General features: G+C 41.1%; 1 protein-coding gene across 1 annotated transcript; it reads right to left on the reverse strand.

The window, feature by feature from the left end:
• Nucleotides 1–126: 126 nt before the first annotated feature.
• On the reverse strand, nt 127–27,931 carry drd2a (dopamine receptor D2a). The gene is made up of 8 exons (XM_045703447.1): nt 27,549–27,931; nt 14,620–14,930; nt 5,171–5,280; nt 4,021–4,157; nt 3,239–3,441; nt 2,268–2,354; nt 1,635–2,016; nt 127–1,228 (listed from the first exon to the last, which is right to left on the reverse strand). The coding sequence occupies exons 2-8, from the start codon at nt 14,896–14,898 to the stop codon at nt 1,032–1,034; spliced, it is 1,395 nt and encodes a 464-aa protein (XP_045559403.1). The 5' UTR covers nt 14,899–14,930; nt 27,549–27,931; the 3' UTR covers nt 127–1,031.

Genomic DNA, 27,931 nt, shown 5'->3' on the forward strand with positions numbered 1-27,931 from the left:
CTCGACCAATTATAATAGAGTATTCAGCCTAGTAGTGGTATAAAGTTTTGCATTGTACTATTGTATTAGTTATTTATACAGTATTACAGTATATAAACAGTATTTAGAGTATCAAAGAATAAGACATTTACATGTCTCATAACTCAATTTATTGGACATATTCACTTTTTTTTTAACTTACATTTCATGAGAATTCATGTAAAGGAGCAATGTAACATGCATCACATTTTCATTGCAGGCATATAATCACATAGAATGTGTTTATAAAAAGCATCTACAGGAAATGTAAATAATAATTGTACAAAAACCTTATTCATGGTCCTTCCGAGCCAGATTGGAGCAATTCACCAGTGGTGGCTGTAGAGGGTTTTTGTATAATAATAACAATAATAATAATAATAATCATACTATTATTCATAATATTTCAATTTATCACAAATGTGTGGCTGCCTCTCTTGCCAAGCGGACCAGTGAGAAAACTATGAGTCAAAATGTTTAATCTCTATGTAACACACATTCCATTCTGTGGGTGGTTTAAAGATGCAGAGCTCATGGATGACCAGTTTAATATTATCAGGTTTAATACTGAGATGAACACTGATTTGTTGATATCTAGTTGTTCTTTGCGGGATTCAGCCATTATCAAAAGACATCATATACACAGATTAAATAGCTGGCTTGCTTTAGTATTTTTTTTAAACATCTTCTTGTGTTTTCTTTACATTTCTTTACATGGATGGCTCTTAAGTGACAAGCATGATGGTTAAGACCAATATGAAATCTCCAAGAAACAGTTCATTGATAAAGATGTTACTCCTCGATATACATTCATGTGGGAGAACATGAGTCCACCAAATAATCCACAAAAGTCCCCAAGACTTCATGTGTGGCATTTACTCAGTCTCTCCATTTGTCAAAGATCATCACCGAGATGAATGGTCATGTGCGCTGTCCTCACGTGGATGAGGTATATTTTAGTAGGCTATAAGTGACGCTTTTCTTCATTCCAGCTCCCTTCTCAAATGCCAACCTTAGCAATGCAGGATCTTGATGAAAGCTTTTCTGAACTCTATATTGAAAGTGGTGTATATGATGGGGTTCACCGCGCTGTTCACATACCCCAGCCACGTGAAAGCGTTATACATCTCCGCAGGAACCTTGCATGTGGTGCAGTGGGTGTTCAATATATGAGTGATGAAAAAAGGTAGCCAGCATATGATAAATACACCTGAAAAGAGAGAGAGAGAGAAGACAAAATGTGAAAAGATCAAAGAAACCAGCTAGTACCATGTTACTGGATTGATGTGAACATTGAATCATGTCCTGAAGATAAACTTGATAAATATGTATTTCTCATCAATGAAAATTAAAAATGTTTCCTTGTCTGACTTTCTGCCTGTAAGCTATTTTCAAGTTAAGGATTACTAAGTGAATACAATATATCTATACAGGCCATCAGAAAACTACAGCTAGTAAAATAAAGATATCAGCTACATTTTATTGAGTTGTCTTATCGCTTATGATGTGTGAAAGTAAAATTAACTTTACCCCAATGTCTCTGTATCCCTCCTCTCTCCTGAAAAGTTCAACAGTACATTCAAACATTCAAAGTGGTATTCATGTTAACAACTTACCCAGGACTATGGCTAACATTTGAGTGGCTTTCTTTTCCTTCTGTTGGGAGATCTTCCTCTTACTCATGAGAGTGGGCTGCTGCTTGATAGATGTCTGGGTTTTGCCGTTGGGCAAGGCCTCGGTCTGAAACGCTTTAGCCACTTTGGGCACTTCTGCCAGTATGTCCTTCGAGTCGCCGTTCTTCTCCACTTTGATGGAGCTCTCAGGCGGGGAGGGGGGCACAGAGGTGGGGCTGGCGTTGGACTTGGTTGACGGGAGGAGCTGGTGGCTGACAGGCGTGGCGGTGGCATTGTCCATATTCTTCTGTTTCTGAGGGTTGCAGTTGGTAATCTCGTCCAACTCTATGTCGTCCCCTTCGTGGGCCACCTCTTTGATGAAGATCTGCTGACAGAGATCAACAACAATGTTAAACAGTAGTAGTAGTAGTAGTAGTAGTAGTAGCAGTAGTAGTAGTAGTAGTAGTAGTAGTAGTAGTAGCAGTAGTAGTAGTAATGTAGCAGTAACTTCTATAGCTTGCTTACAGGGAGAAATGGGAACAATAGAGGTGACACCTTGTTAACTGCCTTTGAAAGTAAAGACATTCCCTTCTGAGAGTTACTCTGTAAAAATAGCACAACAAATACTTGACACACCACTTTTTTCTTGTTGACAGGAAAGCTCCCATTAGGTTTCACAATCACAGTGCACAGCCTCACATCTCCTGGGTGACTGCACTTCTCCTGAAACAACAACAGGGGAGAGAAGCTAGCACACAGTCACTGCACAGGCACCAAATGGTCTCCGAGTCGCTCTTTGAGAGGGCACAATTCTAAAGAACAATTAACAATAAACAAAACCAATTGTAATTCTATTGAGCGTACGCCGTTATTTGATTCCCATTCGAGTCATTACGTCCATAACACTCAATAGAGCAGAAATAAAAAGTCACGGACTTAAACTGACAATATTGTTTCAGAAATAGTTTATTGACTCACAGTATAAAAGTGATGAGGACTATTTGCCTTGCAATTGCCTAGTACGTTCTGAATGTATTTTATTTGCCCTCTCCCTTCCCCACACCAAGACAAAAGGTATGCATGTACATGAGCAATGTAGAGAAACACAGCTTCTTTTCCTGTATTGATCCGCATTAATGTCACTAAAATCAATATCCAGAAAAGGAAAAGGTCACGAAAAGGTACATCATAATTACTGTTGCATTTCAGCTCTCCTGCCAATCTAGTAGGCCAATGAACAATGGCCAAGTGGAATTTGTCATGTGAAATGACCAATTACAGCAGAAAATGTTGCTAATAATCTCAATACGCGAAGAGAACCCTCTTAAAACGCCTTAGGATAATTAGCTTGTGCCCTTTTCAATCCTGGCTAGAATTCTATCTACTGTGTTTTTCTTGCCCCCCCACACAAAATCATTATCTATGTGTTCGGCCTCTCATTTCTGGGAATAGCAAGCACTTTATGGACAATATTTAGCTTCCTCATTTTTGACTTCAATTCTCCAAAAACACATGACACGTTGTTGACAATGGATTTAATTGAATTGTCTCTCCTAAGTGTGTCAAGCACTTCCATTTTTTAAAAACACGATATGCAGCCTAGTCACCTTTAACGTGGTGCCTGTGTCGTGGTCGCCTGTCCCTTGACACGAGCGCTTTGTGTTCACCCGTTTCCGCCGCTTGCGAAGCACCACATAAATCTGCACGTAGACCAGCAGAGTGATGATGAAGGGAATGTAGAAGGACACAATGGAGGAGTACACCACAAAGGCCGGATTGGCAATGATGCAAAGGGACTCGTCGCGAGTCGCTAGGGAGGAAAACAAAATGATGCACCGGTCAATACAGACAACAATAATACCAATCAAACCAGTAGCCTTGCACGAGCGAGCAGGAACAGCTCATTGGAGCTGGAGCCATTCTCTGTAGCATGACGCAGCTTGATGTACAAGTACAACCCCTGGACAGGACACTAGTCTATTGCAGAGTCTTATCCCCAATGTACCTCCTTAATTCTGAGTGCCAAGCTGAGACGCATCGGGTCCCATTTATACAGGCTTTAGTATGACTAAGGCCGAGGATCAAATCACTCAACCTTTCGATCTCAATGTGGACACTAAGCACAAGGCCACTGAGTTGGTCAGTACAGTGCATAACGCCTAAAAGGGTCGTTTTGGATGAATACACAATGTGTATGAAAAAGGAGCATTCAAACTAACCACCACACTGTTCGCCTCATTCACAGCAGTCATTCAATTTAGTATCACCTATCATTGTCATACGGAGTCTACTCCTTAGTCCCATAAAAGCTTAAATACTGTGGAAGCACAGAGCAACGGCAAAGATCACAGTGCAACAGAGCAAGGTAGCCCAGAGTTCCTGCTATTACCTGTGTTATTTAGGCCGAACAACAGGGGGCATGATATCGCAAAGGACAGAACCCACACCACCGAGATCATAACAGTGACTCGTCTTCTGGAGCTGTAGCGCGTGTTGTACAGCATGGGCATGGCAACTGCTGTGTATCTGTCGTGGAAGGAAGCAGAGGGTGAGGAAAGACAAGGGACAAACACCGTAGGGTTAGACAAACTGCCAGACATGATCCGATTGCACAAGTACACACACACATTATGCCACATTTGAATATGGCTTTTCAACTGTGCAGACTAGACGTGGAGTGACAGCAAACACCTGTCTCTATATTCTCTTAGTAGGGACATCAGGGATGTGGGGGTAAACTCTGAGATGACGGGAGACGACTAACGCGCAGTAAACGATAATGATAAAAATGATAATTTAGCGTAACAGGTGCATAAAGGCTATTCAGGAAACAGAACCCAAACTATAGGCTTGTTTTACTCCAATGTTTGTAAACAATGTAAGTGTAAACAAACATTATATATAGTCTCAAAACATGGTTAAAACTATAATTTTGGATGGACAGTCCTTGCATCCATAGCTCTGTCTATGAATTTGACAGTGGTTACATTTTTCCAGGCCCATCCATCAGCTATTTACCACAACAGAGGCGGTTGGCCACTTTGTTATTGTTTCAATTAAGGACTCTAGATTTAAGGGTACTCTTTATTCAGTAGTACAGATTTAATTATAAACATGCATGAGTCTTATCTTAACAACCTAAAATAAGCATCTGCAGTATAAACAACTCAAAGATATTCTCCATACATACTAAATGTACAGACATTTTGTATTTAAATACAAATCACTTCAATAAATATTTAAATTACCTCTGAGCTAAGTATTCACATAACCAAGGTGAATATTTGTTCTGTACAGGCATTTGAGTGACACAAAAATCAGTGAAGTGGAAAATCATGCAAAATGAAAGTGGCATACTGCATAGTCCATAAATAATGGAATTGGTATTCAATTAAAAGTACCAGATGGGTTTGCAAGTAGGCCTTTTAGGCCCAGACGCAACTGAATTTTCTTAAAGATTTTCAATCTCAAGATTTTCACTGCAAATCCACAATGGCACCTGCCTTCAGCCAAGATTCAACAATTTCATGAGCACTTACCGATCAATGCTGATGGCACAGAGATTGAGGATGCTTGCAGTGCACATCATGACATCTAGGGTGACAAAGATGTCACAGTGGATTTTACTAAACCTCCACTCTCCCACCACCTGAAAGAAAGATGTTCCAACATTTAGAGACAACAGTTTAATCTTCCTCAAGCACTGACTCAAACACTGACTGTTTTTCAGTTGCAGTTCAGTCAGACACTAAAAATCCCACCCTACATGTTCCTAAATAGATTGTCTTATATTTTCATCTGTTCTCATGAATCTTCCAATGCCTGCTCCATTAACCACAATTTCCCTGTCACTTATATCAGAATCAATCAAAAAACGGTGTATACAGTAGATAATGTATACACTGAGTGTACACTGTTCTTTCCACAGCATAGACTAACCAGGTGAATCCAGGTGAAAGCTATTATCCCTTATTGATGTCACCTGTTAAATCCACTTCAAATCAGTGTAGCTGAAGGGGAGGAGACAGGTTAAAGAAGGATTTTTAAGCTTTGAGACAACTGAGACATGGATTGTATAGGTGTGCCATTGAGGGTGAATGGTTAACACAAAATATTAAAGTGCCTTTGAACGAGGTATGGTATTAGGTGCCAGGCGCACCGGTTTGAGTGTGTCAAGAACTGCAACGCTGCTGGGTTTTTCATGCTCAACAGTTTCCCGTTTGTATCAAGAATGGTCCACCACCCAAAGGTAATCCAGCCAGCGGCAGGCTAGTGATTGAAAACGGGAGGCTGACACGAATTGTGCAGAGCAACAGACGGGCTACAGTTAGTTAACTGACAGTCCAGTACAACATTGGTGCCTAATGACCCATAAAAGAACGCCCACTCGTCGTACCTTGATATGAATGGCAGCCGATAACCGTAGAGTTCCACTTCTTTCAGCGGAAAACAAGAAACTGCGGTTGCAGTGGGCTCAGGAACGAAAACACTGGACACTGGAGAATTGGAAAAACATTGCCTGGTCTGATGAATCCTTTGTTCCTGCTGTTTCACGCTGATGGGAGGACAAGGGTATAGAGAAAACCACATGAGCACATGCATCCATCATGCTGTGACTCAACATTGCAGGCTGGTGGTGGTGGTATGATGGTGTGAGGTGTGTTTTCAGGGCACACACATTGGACCCCTTGATTAAAGTGGAGTAACGTTTGAATGCCACAGGGTATCTGAACATCATTGCCAATCACGTGCATCCCTTTATGGCAGCAGTGTATCCATCTGAAAATATAATTTTCTTTACAATTTTTTTCTGCATTGTTGGGAAGGGCCCCCAAGTAAGCATTTCACAGTTAGTCTACATCTGTTGTTAACAAAGCATGTGACAAGTAAAATTAGATTTGAACAGCCTGAATCCTTCTGGAATGGATGCTATTTTCAGATATGCTGTGACATTTTAAACGTTGCTCAATTGCTATCAAGGGACCTAACGTGTGCCAGGAAAACATTCCCCACACCAATACACCACCGCCACCAGCCTCTATTGTTACCCCCAGGCAGGATGAGGTTATGGACTCCAAATCCTGACTCTGCAATCAACATGACGCACAGAAAACGGGATTTGTCAGACAAGGCAATGTTTTTCCACTCCTCAATTGTCCAGTGTTGGTGATCGCAATGCCCACTGGAGCCGCTTCTTCTTGTTTTTAGATGATAAGGGTAAAACCCGGTGTGGTTGTCTAGCCCACCCGTGACAAGGACCGACGAGTTGGCGTCCCGAGATGCCATCCTGCACACTACTGTTGTGCTGCGCCGATCTTTGTCTGTCTGTGGCCCGCCTGTTAGCTTGCATGACTCTTGTCATTCTACTTTCGGCCCACAGGACTGCCGCTGACTAGATGTTTTTTGTTTCTTGCATGATTCTCTCCCTTGACACTGTGAAAAGCAGAGGATGCTGGCTGAAATAATGGAACCGGTGCAGCTGGCACCGACGATCATGACAGGCTCAAAGTCGCTTAGTTCGCTCGATTCTAACGTTCATTCGAACAGTAACTGAATGCCTTGACGTGTGGCTGCCTGCTTTATATAGCAAGCCACATGACTCACTGTCTGTAAGAGCAAACCATTTTCGTGAACGGGCTGATATACCTAATAAACTGGCCACTGAGTGTATATATACTACAAAAGTATGTGGACACCCCTTCAAATTAGTGGATGTGGCTAATTCAGCAACACCTGTTGCTGACAGGTGTATAACATCTCCATATACAAACATTGGTAGTACAATGGCCTTAATGAAGAGCTCAGTAACTTTCAACTTGGCACCGTCATAGGATGCCACCTTTCCAACAAGTCAGTTTGTCAAATTTCTGCTGTACTAGATCTGCCCCGGTCAACTGTAAATGCTGTTATTGTTAAGTGGAAACTTCTAGGAGCTACAGTGGCTCAGCTGCGAAGTGGAAGGCCACACAAGCTCACAGAACAGGACCGCCGAGACCTGAAGCGCGTAGCGCGAAAAACTCGTCTACAACACTCCCTAACTGCCTCTGGAAGCAACATCAGCACAAGAACTGTTCGTTGGGAGCTTCATGAAATGGGTTTCCATGGCCGAGCAGTCGCACACAAGCCTAAGATCACCATGCGCAATGCCAAGTGTTGGCTGGAGCAGTGGAAACGCATTCTCTGGAGTGATGAATCACGCTTCACCATCTGGCAGTCCGATGGACGAATCTGGGTTTGGTGGATGCCAGGATAATGCCACCTGCCCCAATGCATAGTACCAACCAATATTGCCTTTCATTTTTTTCGGCACTGAGCAAATTTCAGGTCCGCTGAGCGCAAACTTGAACTTGAAAGCACCCGCTTTAAGTTACAGTTTTAATAGTGGCCATGTAGGCTAATGTGGCTATTCGATCATAACGTAGACCTACCCGAGTGGCCTTCCGTCAAATACAATGGAGAAAATCCATTGCATAGCATTTTAACATGGAAATAGCTGTTCTATCATTCAGCCTAGAGTGGCAGCCAATGTGTGGTGTTCAATGTAGGCCTACATTCCATGAGACTTTTGAAAAACATGCAGGGCTTGACATTAACCTCTTTAACCACTTGTCCTTCTGACAAGGAGGTGACTGAAAATGTTGTTGTTGTTTGATGCAAGAAACCACTTTACAAACAGCTCTGGTGGACATTCCTGCAGTCAGCATGCTCCCTCAAAACTTGAGACATTTGTGGCATTGGGTTATGCTTTTTGTGCGTATGGAACAGTTCAGTGTATTTTTCTTTTATTGGGCTGATGGTGCATGCATCTGATGGTCAGTCTCAGCAGAGGGAGAGAGCAGCAGACTGAGGGTTTGCCTCTCAACATCCCTCCGCTCTCCCTTTCCTCCACTGACACTGGCCAAAAAGGGACACCGTCTTCCAGCTGATGGCGAAACTCGAGTCGCACCTCATTATTTCTGCCTCATGCACAAATTCATTTTGTTACTCCTATGAACAGAGAAAGTGAAATATTCCTCAATATTAATTAAAAAAGAGCTAATAATAATAACAACGCAAGCCTACTTTCCTACTCATGGAAAAAGGAAGAACACACATTTTATGGTTTATGAATACAAAGTGTTGACAATGCTGAGTAAGAAGTTAAACATGAACTCATTCTTAAAAACTACATCTCTTTGTTGTATTCATTGACAGTCTCTCTCCAGTCATGGTTTTAAAGTTTAGAAATATCACAGTATCAACTTCATTGTAGCTTTCTGTCATGCCTGCTACGTTACTACAGACACGGTCATCTCAGCCATCCGATTGGCCAGCTATAGGTCTATAGTGTGCTTGATTTGCTCTCTAGGCCCTCCGGGAAGGCAGAGTTTGTACCTTCAGACACATGAAATGGTTAGAAATGGCAACAGTTCGCCTACCCGGGATGCAGGGCAGCTGAATCAGGTGCACCTACCGCCAACAGCCTGAGACAAAAAAAAAAATAGGAACACAAGGCTTTATCATTGGGTTTTTTACAGAAATGTTTGACGATCGACCAGGAATGCCTTGGAGATCAACCGGTTGGTGACCACTGCTCTAGAAAGTAGAGTGAAGTTCAATCTCGTGCTTGTCTCTGTGGGCTGATATTTCTGCACAGCAATCCCGGAGGGAGCTGCGCGACAGTCTTGGGCTACTGCGCGAGAGGGAACATTGGTGCCAATTGTAAAGTTTGGTGGAGGAGGAATAATGGTCTGGGGCTGTTTTTCATGGTTCGGGCTCGGCAGTGAAGGGAAATCTTAATGCTACAGCATACAATGACATTCTAGACGATTCTGTTTCCAACTGTGTGGCAATAACTTGGGGAAGGCCCTTTCCTGTTTCAGCATGACAATGTCCCTATGAACAAAGTGGGATCCATACAGAAATGGTTTGTCGAGATCGGTGTGGAAGAACTTGACTGGTCTGCACAGAGCTCTGACCTCAACCCCGTCGAACACCTTTGGGATGAATTGGAACGCCGACTGTGAGCCAGGCCTAATCGCCCAACATCAGTGCACAACCTCACTAATAGTCTTGTAGCTGAATGAAAGCAAGTCCTTGCAGCAATGTTCCAACATCTAGTGGAAAGCCTTCCAAGAAGAGTGGAGGCTGTTATAGCAGCAAACTCCATATTAATGCCCTTGATTTTGTAATGAGACCAATTCCCTTTTTCCACATTTTGTTACGTTCCAGTCTTATTCTAAAATGTATTAAATAAAACATTTTACAGCCTCATTTTTCCTCACACACAATACCCCATAATTACAAATTGAAAACAGGTTTATAGAAATGTTGGGAAATGTATTCAGACTCTTTGCTATGAGACTCAGAATTGAGCTCAGGTGCATCCTGTTTTAATTGACCATCTGTGTTTCTACAACTTGATTGGAGTCTGTGGTAAATCCCATTGACTGGACATGATTTGGAAAATCACACACCTGTCTGTATAAGGACAGGTGTGACTGGAGCCAAGGTTCACCTTCCAACAGGACAATGACCCTAAGCACACAGCCAAGACAACGCAGGAGTGGCTTCGGGACAAGTCTCTGAATGTCCTTGAGTGGCCCAGCCAGAGCCCAGACATGAACCCAATCTAACATCTCTGGAGAGACCTGAAAATAGCTGTGCAGCGACGCACCCCATCTAACCTGACAGAGCTTGAGAGAATCTGCAGAGAGGAATGGGAGAAACTCCCCAAATACAGGTGTGCCAAGCTTGCTGCGTCATACCCAAAAATACTTGAGGATGTAATCGCTGCCAAAGGTGCTTCAACAAAGTACTGAGTAAAGGGTCTGAATACTTAGGTAAATGTGATATTTCTGTTTTTTATTTGTAATATATTTGCAAAAATTTCTAAAAACCTGTTTTTGCTTTGTCATTACGGAGTATTGTGTGTAGATTGATGAGGAAAAAAACGAACAATTTAATAAATTTTAGAATAAGGCTGTAATGTAAGAAAATGTGGAAAAAGTCAAGGGGTCTGAATACTGTCCGAATGCACTGTATGTATGTATGTATGTATGTATGTATGTATGTATGTATGTATGTATGTATGTATGTATGTATGTATGTATGTATGTATGTATGTATGTATGTATGTAGTACATTGAAAGCAGGTCCTTCCACACAGGTGTGGTTAATGAGTTAGTTAAGCAATTAATATCCCATAATGCTTAGGGACATGTATAAAAATGCCCAGTTACCCATTATTAATTCTAATTTATGTTTTTGCGCAATATTCCAAATACCTGTATCGCACGAATCTCGTGTTTTTGTATTTTTTCATGAGCGTTTATGTCCACTTGTTCTCATGTTGTCTTTTTAGTCTCGTCTCCTTCGTGCCTTCTGTGCTGTGTGCACCTTCCCATTTACACCAGAGAGCTGTATATAATGACGAGACGCACGTCTCTGCCCTAACCATGGGAGTTGTTGTCCCAAAGGAGGGAAGAGAGGCGACAAGCTTAGGTCCAAAATAAGCCCATAGAAACGCATTGGCCTTATTTTGGACATATTTTAGCGAGAGGTTTGCTTCGCTTCATCCTCTGGTTACAAACACACACACCCTTCCACTCACAACAGAGAGAACCCATTCTTATTAACAAACCACCTCCACTCTCCACAAGAACAGGGCTCCTGTGGTGTAGCTACTAGATAACATCCCCGCATGACTGACAGTGCGCTTCGAAGCCCGCCCATCGTGGCAGATCCTCGTTTCCCCTACACCACTACTGAGAGTGGTCCTTTGCTTCTCACTCAGTTTCTCACTGAATTTTATTGGAGTCGTCAAGCCCAGAGTTATCCGCATCTCACCTTTTTTCTTTCTTTTTTTTTAAAACAGCAAGAGCTGCGAAGCTGGGCTCATAGAGACCTGTCTGATTAATCTCTGTTCTGAGGCAGTGTATTATTAATTATGCCAAGCTCAGGCTTGAAGAGGGTTATGTCTTTGCTCCTGGTTGTCTGTCTGCCGCCCTGCCAGTGATTAAAGAATGATCTGACAAGCCTAATGAAAGCTCCTCTATACCAGGCTCCACACATCAGCCTATTAACACTCCTCCCTAACTCGTGGGAATGGAGCTCATGGCTAACACCCATAGACATCATGGATCATGGTAAGGGCTTATTGGAAACATACATCTACCTCCACCATGATGTTAGCGGAGGGCTGCCCTGACATTGGTGACATCGTAAATGCAACACGGCAAGAAACCCAATTGCTATGTTAATGCCGACTACGGCCCGATACATATTTTCTCATTTGGTCCTGGTGTTTTGTTTTTCTCATTTTGCGTCGAGATTGTACATTAGATATCACACTTTCTCAGAAATGCCAACATTTAATTTGCAATCTGCACAGACACTTTGTTTAACATACTGGGAGGCTGGCTGGGAGGAGAGAGGCTAAGCATCTTTCCCAGCTGCTCATCAAAGCCAATAAACATCTCAAGACCTAAGGTCATCTAGCATATGCCAAGAAGAGGCTCTCAATATAGCACATTTGGCATGGTCGAATGAAGGCAAAACGTATTCATAATTAATGCAAATTTAGCATTTAGCAAGAAAGGGCAACAGTGCTCCTGCAGCAGACTGTGACAAGCACATTACCACGGCTTGTTATTGGACTACCTGAACCTGAACAAGATCTCAGCAAAATGAAAAAAATAAAATAATGGTCTCGCAGCAAATTGCAATGGTTTCCTGGGAGAGGGACGATAATCCGAACATGACATTGTAATAGCAAAAGATCAATGTGCTTATTTTTGTTGTGTCAAAGCATAATCCTACATAACATCTCTTTTCTCCGCTAGAAATCGAATGTTTGAAGAGTGTGAATCATCCAAACAAACGCAAATCCACCCATTTCACTTGAAGGCAGTGCTTATTCTCATGTTAACAATAAGCCCTTATAATGTTGCCAAGCTGCAGCCTACTGTGTAAGAGGCACATATTTTAATTTGTGCCATTTCCAAAGGCTGGTTATGCTACTATTAGTCTGTAAGACAAAATGAATGGGATTCGTGCACAACAAACCTTCAAAGCTCATTCGTTATATCCTTAACTTCTTGTTAAGAGTGTACTAATTGACACATGACCTTAAACATGGTATCCTTTGTAATACAATTGAGAGGCCTGTTTGAAAAGAGCTGAGGGTCACTGTGGAAAGGTTGTGTAATGAGTTAGCCTACTGTATGTGGCATTTCTCAACCTTTTGTCAGAAGTAGCCTAGCGGTTTAGAGCTTTGGGCCAGTACCCGAAGGTTCGAATCCCTGAGCCGACTAGGTGAAAAATCTGTCTATGTGCCCTTGAGCAAGGCATGTAATCCTAATTGCTCCTGTAAGTCGCTCTGGATAAGAGCATCTGCTAAATGACAAAACAAAATGTTTTAATGTAAAATGAAAGTACACCATATAAACACAGGAGAATCATTCTGGTTTTCTTCGACGCTAGACGAAGAGATCGAGTCACAGTTTCTCTCCAAAGCCCATGACAGACTATAGATTGTAGTGTAATTTGATAGCCCTGGTAATCAGGAGGCAGGCTCATTGATACACACACAGGATGATTATTTCACTGCAGTCTTGGATGGCCTCTCATTTCACTGGCCAAAGACCATGGTCAAAAATAACATCTTAAACCTGTTCAACGTCCTGCTCTCAATTGATTTGGTTGAATGAGGTTGATTGTGTTGCTGCCCAAGGCTACCGTTCTGCTGCTTTACATCGCAAATGTCACTGGGCATTGATTCAACCTTATGCGGTTCTTCACAGCACACACCTAGATCACACAAGACAGTTTTAAAAGTCACATCACAAAATAATACATAATAATTCACCGATGTTGTCTAGCCTAGCTACAGTATAACTGGGGAATGAGTACACACGTTTTACATTTTGACATTGCCAGTGCTGCTGCTCCACATACTAAGCTAGATAGCTTCGTAGGTACAAGCGCCCCTTTATTTTCATGATGTGAATTTATTAATTTCCTCACTTTGCTCAAACTTAATTATCTGACCTCCTGTCTACAGTATCAACATTACATCCTATTTGCTAGAGCGATTACTTTTTTATTGAGTGACTCGTTAAACTGTCAGTTCTAATATGCAACGCTATTTCCCACAATTTAATGCTGATGCCATCTTAAGTCTTATCTATTAAATTCCACAGTTACATTGCATGGGACCATAATTACCTACAAGATCATTTCTTGTTGACAGGGAAAAACTGTTTGATGGATTAAAACTTGAATATTTTATCGCGTGGTAAATTGGCATCATAAAACGTGATGACGTGTATTTTCTTCTCATGCACTTTAAAGCCATGTAGTACATTTTTTTTAAATATATTTTTTAAACGTATTTAGAATTAATTTTGTTCAAATTAATATCTTTAACCAGTTATGTGGAGAAGATACACTGAAAACAGACACACATTGCATTCACATTGTTCCAGCAATTATAGCTATTGTCTTTATCCTTTCATTTACAATTTCTTGTCAAAACCAATTAGGCCTATGTTTGCATAACGCTAAATTCTTCAATGACAGACACCTTGGGAAAGTCGTTCCGTAACCAGACCATTAATAAAGAAGTACTTTGAATATATTCTTTTTCAGATCAACAATGTGGCCGTTATGATTTGTTTTCATTTTGGAGGACTGAGTGGGAGGGTCAATGCAAGGGCAAAATCAAAGAGGATGGGTAAAAGAAACCCTGATTGGCATAAGTGTAATCAAACAACCCGTTGTGTGTGTTTGTTTTGCTTCAGCTATGATTATGTACGCAATTTGCTGTGAAAACTTCATGGAAAAGTAAACTACACTTCACCTTTAAGCCTTTTAGGAAATGACAAATGTGCCTGGCTGTACAGGTAGCCTACCTCCGGCAACCACAGGGTAAAAAAACGACACTGTATCTTTAGCTTCAAGCCTTTCTGCCAATGAAAGAGCATGGGTGGGTGTGTAGGTAACCTACCTCTAGATAGACCACCCAGGGCATAACCAAGGTGGCCACCAGCAGGTCAGCCACAGCCAGGCTGACGATCAGGTAATTGGTGGTGGACTGGAGGGCCTTCTCCCTGGACACGGCCATGCACACCAACACATTGCCAAAGACAATGACGAGGATGAGCAGCGTCAGGAGCATGGCATAGTAATTGTACGGGTGCTTCTGCCCACTCTCCGTGTCATTGAAGCTCCCATTCCCATTGTCCCAGAAACTCTCATTGTAGGCATACTGTGTGAGGACATCCATTAGCTGTGAGTGACGAAGGCCGAGAACGGGCCCTGAAATGGACACAAAGAAAAAAGGGAGAGAATTTACATATTCAGCTTTAATTACAAGAGCTATGTGTTTGTGTGTGGGCGTGTGTGTATGTGTGTGTCAGCTAAAATACATTATTGATGAATGTGCATTTACATGATTGTCTTTATCTCTTTCTCTATGCGTGTGTCTGCGTTTTTTTTTGGCGAATGTGTGTGCGTGTGCGTGCATTCGTGTCTGTGTGAATGCCGTCTGTGACTACGATGGTGCGCACTGTACGTGAGGAACTTTCTTTAGGGGTTTTCTATCTCCCTCTCTCGCTCCCTTCGTCACGTGCTCCTGCCTCCTGCCTATCTGAAAGCATTGCCCCGGGGACACAGGCCTGTGCCTTTACCCTGCAGATGCCCTGTGCTGTCTGAGCTCATTTATTGCCCGCTCCAATTCTTTATTTATGTGAGATTGTTCTCACTGCAGTACTGAAAGCTTGTGTTGGAAGTGGTTGTCCATGCAGTGCTCACTGGGGCTGTACCAGCCTTATCCTTATACCTGCTGTGCATCACGTACGCTTTATCCCAAGTTGCGAGATAGGAGCAACGGCTAGCTATCTCCCAATCGTATACACAGTTTCAGATACACATCGAGCTCGGGGTGTGCTAAGAAGTTGAAGTCAGAGGGATACTCCTGCAGGTCATACAGGTGAAACTAGTGGAGTTTGTATTGTGTCAAGATATAACCAGATATTGAGGCCTTACGCTCCACTAGGAGCTCAAATGAATAAGCCAAGTCAGATATGACTATTGACAATCCATGGATTTACAGAATTATTAAAAAACACAGTCTGGAAACCACAGAGATACAATATCATACATTCGATTTAACTGTATTGCTGAAACCCTTTTATAAGAAACACACATTACACAATAGCCTATTATCTCCCTGTCTGCCAGCTCACTGAGAGGTTATTAGTGTCTTCTCTCTGGCATTGTATGACATCAAATGACTCCATATCCAATCATAAGCTGACCTTATAACCCTCACTTCCATCATCCATGAGTAGGTGACCTGCCCTGAAGTGCAGACCTGGATGAACACTCAACAACCCCCATCTAGCCACAAGCGTCAATACTCCCTGCATAGCCTACGTCATACTCCCATAGCAGCACAGCTGACTGAAGGTTAGATGGAAGACGATGATTGGAATGTGTGTGTGTGTGTGTGTGTGTGTGTGTGTGTGTGTGTGTGTGTGTGTGTGTGTGTGTGTGTGTGTGTGTGTGTGTGTGTGTGTGTGTGTGTGTGTGTGTGTGTGTGTGTGTGTGTGTGTGTGTGTGTGTGTGTGTGTGTGTGTGTGTGTGTGTGTGTGTGTGTGTGTATGGAATACAAGTGTCTGAGACTGGGAGAAACCTCCAGTAGATACCACCTCTGTCAATCTGGAGTAAAAGTGTTCGATCTTATTCGGAGATAGCAGCTATTTTAATTTGTTTTCTATCTGCCGCAGGCCTCTTTGATGCTTGGTTGAAATCATTGATGGCAACTAGCCAATTACAGGCTGTGAATCCTCAATTGGCATCTGTTGTCACGGTCCAAGTACCTACTGACACATAAGTATTGTAGGTAATGTGGAGAGGGAAGCCTCCGCACACTTTGACCCATGCACATTTGAAGTTCACAGTACAGCATAAACAAACACAGAACGCAGTCTTTTTTCACAGAAACGGATTGGCTGCAGGGCATTTAGGGCAAATGCCATATGGGCTGATCTTTTTTTTTTTTCTCAGCAGAATGAAAAAAATATAACGGTGTGGGGGCCTCAAGTAATAAAATGGTCCAGTGTGTTAGAAATGCCCGGGTTGATTTCTGGTTCCAGTCCGTCCTTGTCCTATATAGTCATTATATACCCATTTTGCCTCGGTCTGACTGCCTACTGACATGCTTTGGGTAGGTAGTCATCATTTAGCCATTTTCTAAGCAGGGTTATTGCACCTCTACCGTGCAGAGAAGAGAAAGCCCTCCTGGCCTGCATACAGTAGCACTTAGTGTCTCTTCCCTTTATCTTCTTCTTTATCTTCTTACTGCAATTATTTCCTTCAATAGTTACATCCCTAAGAATAATTACCATCCTTGCCCTCTAAATGTGAATCTATTTCTGTTTGGAACTTTTCCCAGATATAAAAAAAATGTTAAAGGAAAAATGTTGAACAATAGAGAATTGATTGAGTTCATAAAATAATAAAAGCTGTTCCAGTTACAAAATTAATTCACCGTAACATTTTCTAAAACAGTGGGGCTCCGATAGCCACAAGGACAGGGATAATAATTCAGCATTTCTCAGGCTCCAACTAAAGTACGACCTGCAATTTCAATGACGCTCTTCCAAGGTCCAAAAGCGTGTGGCTCACAAATTGATTCGGATCCAAGAGGCATTCCTGTGTACAGGTGGTCAGATATGGGTGAGTAACTGTTTAAGGGGATGTTTGAGGGGGTGATTCGAATGACAGTTGCATAACATCAACAAACCTCCCTTTGATATCTTGAACATGAAGTAGCACTTCATCACCCTATAAAATGTTTATGGAAGAGATTTGCATGTCACATATTTTAGAGCTAGGGCAATTGTTTGTTTACCTGTTTGAGTTGCTAACACTGGTGAATGCTGCAAACACTGAGGAAGGAAAATGCTCATATAAATGCTTTACATTACTTACGATTGATACAAAGTGTGCCCAGTAAAGGCCAGTAAACATTCCAATACACTGACAGCTAAAATTGTATGTTGACCATATTTGTGAGAAGACAATATAGGAATAAAAGGCCTGCACTTTTGATAGAATCCTACTAATGAAATATTTACCAACCTCCAGATGGGTTCAAGAAGACAGCAAAGTTCACACCAGTTGAACTGACTCATAGATTATATGTTCATCCATAAACTGCAACGTAAGCATTGGGAACCAATAACCTTCTAAAAACAATCCTAACTTTAGGCATGCCCAGACATGCTATCAGAATATAATAGAAACCAGGTAGTTGTTCTACTGATGTTAGCAACTAGCTACTCAAATAAAGTAATGTGGGAAGCTGTGGAGCATCTGCCTGTTGGAGGAAGCAGAGAAGGGGGACGTTAACAAGCCTCCAACTGCCTCATTAGGTAGTGGGGATGCTCTTTCCTAACAACAAGCCATGTCTCTGGTGAGGTTCTTTGCCTACTTTCCTACTCAGCTGTCTGCATAGGAGACCCAGGTGAAGCTCATGCTTGTAGGTAAAGCCCTAGCAACAGAGAATGACATGCATTTATTTAAAATGTTGCATTCAACCTGTTTGATATGTTTGCCATGGGTTTGTGAATAATGTATTTTTTTATTTTTTATTTTACTAAAGAGTTTAATTCGTGTACGTAGTCATGCTGCCACAATACATCTCCCTTTACAAGTTTAGCTTTTCTAAGACGGTTTTCCCTTTGTTAACTTTTAAAGTTTCCCTTTGCCATGTTTTTTCTACTTTCCCCAATGCAAATTCAATAAATACCCAGCATGCTATGGTAAATTCATTGCATCTTGCAACTTGTACATCAAAACTCACTCAATTGTCTTGCAATGTTGGAAGAAAATCCGATTTGCAATTGTGCTTGATGCCACGGTGCTCTCCACAAGTCGCACCAAAGACAAAAGAAAACTGAACAGCGTAGTCCCTCATATCTAAAAGGTCATTAGTAGTCTTTCAGATCTAAACAAAATAGCTACACTGACTATCTGAGTTAACCTTTTTATTTCAGTATTTTGCACTGTCTCTATGCACACTCACAGGGCCCTACACACACGCGCACCCCATGTTCTCACTCACACATAATATGCACTTACATGTACATTTATACTAACTCCACACACACACCAACTCACATACAAGCTGTTGCTACTCTCTTTATCTTATATCCTGTCGCCTAGTCATCTTACCCCTATACATATTTACTTACAGTACATCACTCCAGTATCCCTGCACATAGCAAATATGGTATTGGAACTGGCCCTGTATTAGGGATGTCCCCGACCAAAAAATCTGGGTTGACCAAGAGTCATCCTGTTCTTTCAACCAATCGATTGGTTGAAATGTTTAAACTTATTTTTTCACATGTATATATACAGACACCCTATGTGTTTGGCTAAAATCAACTACATATGCACTGATCTTGTCTGATGCTTTAAGCACACTGTTTGATTAAATAATTAAGAAACACAAATAACTCAAAAAGAGCCCGATGGTAACACAGTGTTAAAAAAAATGACATCGAGTGTGACTGGTGCACGTTGTCTTGCTCTCTTCCCTACTGTGGCGAAAAGGCACCACGGCACAGCTAGTGTTTATTGCGCTGTCTGTGCTGAAGCTGCAACGTACATTCAGCCATTTAGTTTCTTACACAGTATGCCTACAAATCCCTAATTTGTTTAGGAAAATAAATCCCTATTCCCCCAACCCTTGCTCTCTGTACGTGAAACATGTAAGCACCACATGCATGTGACCAATAGGGTCGGACCTACAGCCTATCACAATCACATCAATAAATTGGTTATAACAAACTCCGAACACAGTAACACGTGACAGCAAAATGGATGCGGACGACGTGACAAAGAAACTCGAAACGGGTGAATGTTTACTGGTTGCTCAGGAGGGAAAGGGGAAGTCAGATCTGTGGAAGACATTTGTCTTAGTTGTGGAAACTACTGGAGATCCAGATAAAGGAGGGTATAGGATCAAGCATTGCGTGAGCATTATGTGTGCCAAACAGTTACTGTTATATTACAATATTATACTTTTTCTGACCATTTGGAACAGTGTAAACACTAAATAAATAAGTGTACCAGAGAGTCTGTTTTAACGAAAAAATATCTAAATATATAAAGCCTTTATTACAGCAGACTAAAAACAGTTGCATGCATTCGCGAATTGCAGTTTATTTCTTGTTTTAGGCGAAATATTCACAGCTCCCTTTGTTATTTAATTTTAAAACTAAAATGCTTCCTTGCATTTCAAAACATGAATGTCTCATATGCTGTGTGATGGCATGAACTAATTAATGACTGGTTGATTGATGGATACAGTAGGCTATTTAATGAAATATAGGCCTAAGGATGTTATGGTATTAAGACTACCTATAGTCTTAATACATATAGAGGCCTATAGCTCAATGGTGGTTATACAAGGCTACTATAAAAAAACGAATAATGATAACGACATTACTTATTATTACAATGATGATCATAATAATAATTGTAATAATAACAATAAGGAGGAGATCAAGAAAAAGGAGGGTATAGGAGCGAGAGCTGCGTGGATATTATGTGTGACAAACAGGTGCTGTGAGATTACAAAAACATATATATGGTTTGGAACAGTGTAAACAACACTAAATCAATTATAAGTAATACCAGTCTGTTCTAAAGCTAAAAAAATTGTAAAGCCTTTATTACAGCGTAGCAAAGATTAAAAACAACCGAATCTCTGAAACTGCTTTATTCTACATTCTTCCGTTGCACGAGGCTTGGTGCTGATGGAATCAGTAGGCTATTAAACAATCACTCAAACAGGCAACAGAAGCAGGATCTGTCTTATTTCTGTAGATATATATGGATGATTTATAAAGCCAGGCACATTTAACAGTTAGGCTATTGATTATAGATCTAATTAAGTAGGGGTTTCCACTCTACTCAATTTTCTTAGACAATTAGGCTAAGGCAAGGGCTGTTTCCTCATCTCTGCTGCTGCTGCCTCCGCCGCATTGTTCTCAATTCCAATATGCTGGTTAACTTTGATATTATGCACGTTGCCACATAGGGAAAGGTGCCAATTCTACGGCGCACTGAAGGCTATGTTTCAGAAGCGCGGACAGCGACCGTCTCCAACGTGGGAGAAAGCGCATTTGTTCTAAAATAACATTCGATTTATTTGTGTTGCACCATTATTTTTACATAATATAACCATATACAATTTCAGTATCACGTCTTAGAGTGATGGACTGTGCCATCCCAATGGCCTCCGTAATGGATTAGACCACTGAGACAGGCGCAAATCATGTGTCGACCAGTCGACTAAACGGGGTCAGCCCTACCCTGTATAAAGTATGCTTACTTACTTACTTATTGTGTTCTTTATATTTCTTCTTATTTCTTGTGTGCTTTTTTTCTAGTATTACATTGTTATTGATTATTGCATTGTTGGGTTTTGAGTTTGCAAGAAAGGCATTTCACTGTGTGACATTAAAACTTGAAACTTGAAACTCCAGCTGTGTGTAGGAAGGTTCAATCTGAGAGAGAACAAGGACAAAATGATGAAAGGAGAGCCTATAGAGACTATGAATCACATAGAAGTAATTACAGAGATATTATTGATTTAACAACACTAAACCTTTTAATGAATGAATGCCCGTTATGTTAAAAATGGGTACATGCTATTTTCAGATGTAAACCTTTAGTAAGAGCATATTTGATTGGACCATTACTATATCGAAGCCCACAGTGAAGGTTATATATACAGCAAGGTTTTGTACCAGTTTGGGGAAAAATTCCAAACTGCAATTCAAAAGCTATTTCAACTATACACACTCACACTGTGTAGTCTAACATTTAGACCTTCTTGAAACGTTTCTCGACTACAATCACAAAAAGAGAGGTTCTGCACTTCAACGCTGGGTAAATGTTGTTCCCTACACACCTCAGGTCTGTCAATGTCCCCAAACATCTGTTTGCGCCAAGGCTTAATCTAAAGCTAGTATTTCTGACTAAATGTCTAAGGGGACCCGCCCAGATCTAGTACCACATTCACAGTTAATGGTCCTTTGACTGAACATGTCGCACACTGAGATAATTGTTGAGCGATTTCATGTCTCTCAAGCACTTTTCTTTCTTTCGCTCTTCCTTTCTTCCCCCTCTCGTTGTCAATCTGTGCACAATAGTCAGTCATTTGGACAATCGTCTCGAACCTGTAGGTAGTTCCTTGTGGAGCCTAACGTATCTTTTTGTTCATCTTTTACCTGTGCACTGGCATATACAGTTGAAGTCGGAAGTTTACATACACCTTAACCAAATACATTTAAACTCAGTTTTTCACAATTCCTGACATTTAATCCTAGTAAAAATTCCCTGTCTCAGGTCAGTTAGGATCACCACTTTATTTTAAGAATGTGAAATCTCAGAACAATAGTAGAGAGAATGATTTATCTCAGCTTTTATTTCTTTCATCACATTCCCAGTGGGTCAGAAGTTTACATACACTCAATTCGTTTTTGGTAGGATTGCCTTTAAATTGCTTAACTTGGGTCAAACGTTTCAGGTAGCCTTCCACAAGCTTCCCACAATAAGTTGGGTGAATTTTGGCCCATTCCTCCTGACAGAACTGCTGTAACTGAGTCAGGTTTGTAGGCCTCCTTGCTCGCACACGCTTTTCAGTTCTGCCCACACATTTTCTATAGGATTGAGGTCAGGGCTTTGTGATGGCCACTCTAATACCTTGACTTTGTTGTCCTTAAGCCATTTTGCCACAACTTTGGGAGTATGCTTGGGGTCATTGTCCATTTGGAAGACCCATTTGCAACCAAGCTTTAACTTCCTGATCAATGTCTTGAGATGTTGCTTCAATATATCCACATAATTTTCCTCCTCATGATGCCATCTATTTTGTGAAGTCCACCAGTCCGACCTGCAGCAAAGCACCCACACAACATGATGCTGCCACCCCGTGCTTCACGGTTGGGATAGTGTTCTTTGGCTAGCAATCATCCCCCTTTTTCCTCCAAACATAACAATGGTCATTATGGCCAAACAGCTCTTTTTTGTTTCATCAGACCAGAGGACATTTCTCCGAAAAGTACAATCTTTGTCCCCATGTGCAGTTGCAAACTGTAGTCTGGCTTTTTTATTTTGGTTTTGGAGCAGTGGCTTCTTCCTTGCTGAGCGGCCTTTCAGGTTATGTCGATATAGGACTCGTTTGACTGTGGATATAGATACTTTTGTACCTGTTTCCTCCAGCATCTTCACAAGGTCCTTTGCTGTTGTTCTGGGATTGATTTGCACTTTTTTCGCACCAAACCACGTTCATCTCTAGGAGACAGAACGCGTCTCCTTCCTAAGCGGTATGACGGCTGCGTGGACCATGGTGTTCATACTCGTGTACTATTGTTTGTACAGATGAACGTGGTACCTTCAGGCATTTGGAAATTGCTCCCAAGGATGAACCAGATTTGCGGAGGTCTACAATTTTTTTCTGAGGTCTTGCTAATTTATTTTTATTTTCCCATGATATCAAGCAAAGAGGCACTGAGTTTGAAGGTAGGCCTTGAAATACATCCACAGGTACACCGCCAATTGACTCAAATTATGTCAATTAGCCTATCACATTCATCTTCTGCACATCCTACCATTCCAGTGTTTAATTGCTATATTGTAATTACTTTGCCACCATGGCCTATTTATTGCCTTACCTCTCTTATCCTACCTCATTTGCACATGCTGTATATAGATTTTTCTACTGTATTATTAATTGTATGTTTGTTTATTCCATGTGTAACTCTGTGCTGTTGTATGTGTCGAACTGCTTTGCTTTATCTAGGCCAGGTCGCAGTTGCAAATGAGAACTTGTTCTCAACTAGCCTACCTGGTTAATTAAAGGTGAAATTAAAAAAATATATAAAAAATCAGAAACCATGACATTATTTTCTGGAATTTTCCAAGCTTTTTAAAGGCACAGTCAACTTAGTGTATGTAAATGTTTGACCCACTGGAATTGTGATACAGTGAAATATAAGTGAAATAATCTGTCTGTAAACAATTCCTGGAAAAATTACTTGTGTCATGCACAAAGATGTCCTAACTGACTTGCCAAAACTATAGTTTGTTAACAAGAAATCTGTGGAGTGGTTGATAAACGAGTTTTAATGACTCCAACCTAAGTGTATGTAAACTTCCGACTTCAATTGTATATATAATGGTGTCACGGCATATGAACTAACAGGTTATAGAGCAAACAACAATTATCACAACACATACTGTAGGTTTCAATATGGATTTTTTTCCTGGCTTGGCTTCCCTGGTGATTTGACCCACGCACCACTACTGTACCTGTGATACTTCATCTTGCCATGCAGAAGTAACCATAGAGGACATCCACATTAATGTGTGTGCACGGTTGTGCGCACGCGTGTGCGTGTGTGCATATGTGTGTGGAGAGAGCTTTGACAATTTAGCCTGACTGTGACTAAAGGAGTTAAACGTCTCCCAGGGGAGCATTGTCGCTTTATAATCCTGCAGTGGATGAGAGAGAGATAGAGGGGGAGAAAGGATCTCCACTTCTAAGCACCCAAAATAACCAAGAGTGCTTGCTTACGATAAGGCGAGGATTTCACCATGGACCATTTGTTTAAATAAGGTTTGTCAGGAAACATTTCAATCAAGTGTGACGCCAGATGTATGACGTTTTGATCAGCTTAGGATAAGAGTTCAAAGGGACCAAGGGCCATCTGAAGGTTTATACAGGCATTTGCACAATAGGGAAGGTTATCATGGGAAGATCTCAATTGCATACTCCTCGCATCCTCTCTCTTCTCTCCTTGTCTCCTTCTCAAAACCCATTCGACGTGAAAGACAGAGGTCCCTCCCCTCTGACCTTCTCCTCCAATGGGTTTAGAGAAGGATACGAGGAGAGAGGATGTGAGGAGTATGCAAAAAGTTTCAATAAGAAGGGGTGTTATCCAAACAGTATATAGTAAATGGTATTTTGGAAGCAACAAATACTAGGGATACTGTACATCAGACCTGGGTTCAAATAACATTCATTTTCTATAAAATAATTGAGCTGTGCTTGATTAAGCTTGCCTAAAAGTGCAAATCCTGCCCAACTGGCACTCCAGACAATCAAACACTTTGAATTTGGAAGAAGACAAATGCTATTTGAACCCAGGTTTGCCTGAACACATCACACATGCTATAAAATACATAACATGCTCATTCCTGGTCAGACACTTTACACCCCTCCATTATGTTGACATCAACAGCCCCTTAATGACCAGATATACAAGAAGACTGTAATCTACACCATCATAAGTGGACCATATCTTTTATAGGTTTTTGGACTTAATTGCCTCCTCCATCTCCTTTCCTTTCAGTGATTATTGCTCACAAGAAATGTCCGGCAGTTGACACACTCGGAAAAAGGGACTCAAAGTGGGAATATCATTCTAGTTGTTGGTTACAAATTCCAATTCCAAAACAATTCAATGACATATATGTGAAAACCCCAATGTAACGAGCTTTCAATGTCACATAATGACTACCACACCAGAAAACTATGCCTTTAATGTGTTATTATTTGAAGGTTGTTGTTATCGAAACTGAAGGTATGCAAACATAATCCATGGTGTATTGGCAGACTACAGTACAAGTGTGTTGATGTCTCAACTATTCAATGGAGGTCTTCATAAATAATGGGAGACAGCTAGCTATCTGTCAGGGGGACATCTGCTGAAGCCTACAGTCTACCTCCAAACAAACCAACCATGACTCAAGCATGGAAACAAAGCCAGATTGATTCTAAGAAGTAGAATCATTCTCGTTCAGAAACAGCTAGGGTAGGCCATCTATACGCAGGGTCTCCCAAACTCAGTCCTGCCCCCCCCCCCCCTGGTATTTTCCCCAGCACTACACAGCTGATTCAAATAACCAACTCGTCAAGCTATGATTATTTGAATCAGCTGTGTAGTGCTAGGGCAAAAAAACAAAATGTGCACCCAGAGGCAAGGACCGAGTTTGGGGTCTATAGGGTAATTTCAGCAGCTTCGATTGCCATCAGCAGCACAAGAGTGAGATACAGTACAGAGTAACCAGAGAGCTGAGAGGATCGTATTGAGATGGTATGGAGCTATAAGCTTCCGACCTGCCAGTAAGCAAGGCAATGGACAGCACAAACGGAAATAATCATAAAAGAACCATAACATAGCTTGATCAGACCAAAAATCACTGCAATTCAGTTGCGATAATGGTTGTTATTTTCTGTGGCTTAAATAATTATAGCACACAGTGTGTACATTTCTTCCCGTCTCTCCACAGTTTGCATTTAAGGATGTTCCTCTGCAGTTGGAGAGTATTGAGTCATTTTAATTTTTGGCACCATTCAGGCTAATTGGTATTTCTCAGTAATTGTGTAATTGTTTTAAATATGTACCAAAAGCCTGTCGGCATTTTGTACTAAAAAAAGTGAATTGTTAAATGAGCAAGAATGAAAATAACAATTATTATCATTATTGTCATCTTTGGTCATGGGTAGGACTGCCGGCTGTGGATCACACCTTATTTTCATCATTGCTCATCCAATCATTTACTTGTGAGGGACAAAACACTGTTTTAGCTAAATCAGATTTTTTTTTAAACAGATAAAAATACACCTTATGGGACAGTGGGGACTGTGAAGAGACATACACACAGGCACAGCCACATGCATACACACACGATAACTTACGCACTATACACACATGTACACATGGATTTTGTGTTGTAGATATGTGGTAGTGGAGTAGCGGCCTGAGGGCACACACTTACCTTGTAGTGAAATCTGTTGTGAAATGTATTGTAAATTATATAACTGCCTTAATTTTGCTTGACCCCAGAAAGAGTAGCTGCTGCCTTGGCTAGTAGATAATAAATACAAATGCAAAAATGGTATAGTATAGAGTATAGTCAAAACACAACCCCTTACATGTATAACCCTCATTGATTTAGATATATCCTACTGTATAATGTATGTACTTATAGTTAATATGCTAAGGCAACACATTTAAGAAATACTGAAGATGGTGCTGCTATTCTCAGAGGCTGTTGATAGGAACAAGAAGCTGCACGAGAAGAACTGGCAGTTCCTTCATAGGATCACAGACACACACACCATCTATGGAGCAGAGCAGACCATAAACATTCAATAAGTCTTTAAATGGCTTACTAGTGGTGAGTGCGTGTACAATCATCCGTTTGCTTTGTCCTTTCATCGAGGCCTTTGAAGAAGACCAACAGGCAACCTTTGCATGCTGTATTATACCTGTGACATATTACACAGAAATGATCCCTAAATCAAAAAAATGGATGCAGAGAGCATTCAAACAAACACACACACACACGCGCGCGCGCGCGCGCGCAGGCACGCACGCACGTATGCACACACACACCACAAACTTAAGCAAGCAGACTCATACATATTTATGCATGCAGGCACGCTCGCAAAAACACACACATAAATGCGCACGCACGCAAACTCACGCGTGAAATGTTATAGCCTGGAGCACATAATTTAGTTGATCATGAAACGATCACTGCCATACAGCATATGGTCTAACATAATAAATGACTCAATACCTCATCAATTTATACAATTCAGGCTTGCGCACATTGTTACTAATTGAAAACTTAAGTGGGAGAATCATTCACTAAATGCAATAAAAAACTAATAACTATATTATGATCTTGAAATATCACTTTAAGCAACTGGATCTAGTCTACACTTTCCTTCATAGTGCAGGCATCGGGTAGCCTATGTCTACTCTTCAATGTGGACACCGTGTCAATTTAATGAGAATTATACCTGTGTTTAGGTGTCAGAGCAAGATATGCTCTTACCTTCACGCCATAAGTTTGATTGAGTCACTGGTCTTATAGGGATCCGTCTTTTAAATCCAACGATATCCAAATTCACCGCTTTTGATGTCCTCTGTTTGGCTTGAACATTTTGCTGACAGTTCTCAAATTGTTCATCGACTCTGGCTGTTCAGAAGCAAAGGAGAAGTTGTGCCACCAAAGGCACTACCATATGGTCTGATGAACGCTCTTCACAAAAACATTGTTTTATAAAATCCTACTCAAGCTTTTTTTTTTTACTTAAATATTTTACTTAAGATTCAGGCTATCTTAATTCAGCCTCTTTGATGGCGTGTAGCCTATGTGTGAGAGCAGCGAGATATCCGTCTCCTCCCCGCACCGTTTACCCACTACGCAAGAGGTAA

The sequence above is a fragment of the Salmo salar genome, chromosome 20, assembly GCF_965601325.2.
Source record: "Salmo salar chromosome 20, fSalSal1, whole genome shotgun sequence".
Lineage (NCBI taxonomy): Eukaryota > Metazoa > Chordata > Actinopteri > Salmoniformes > Salmonidae > Salmo > Salmo salar.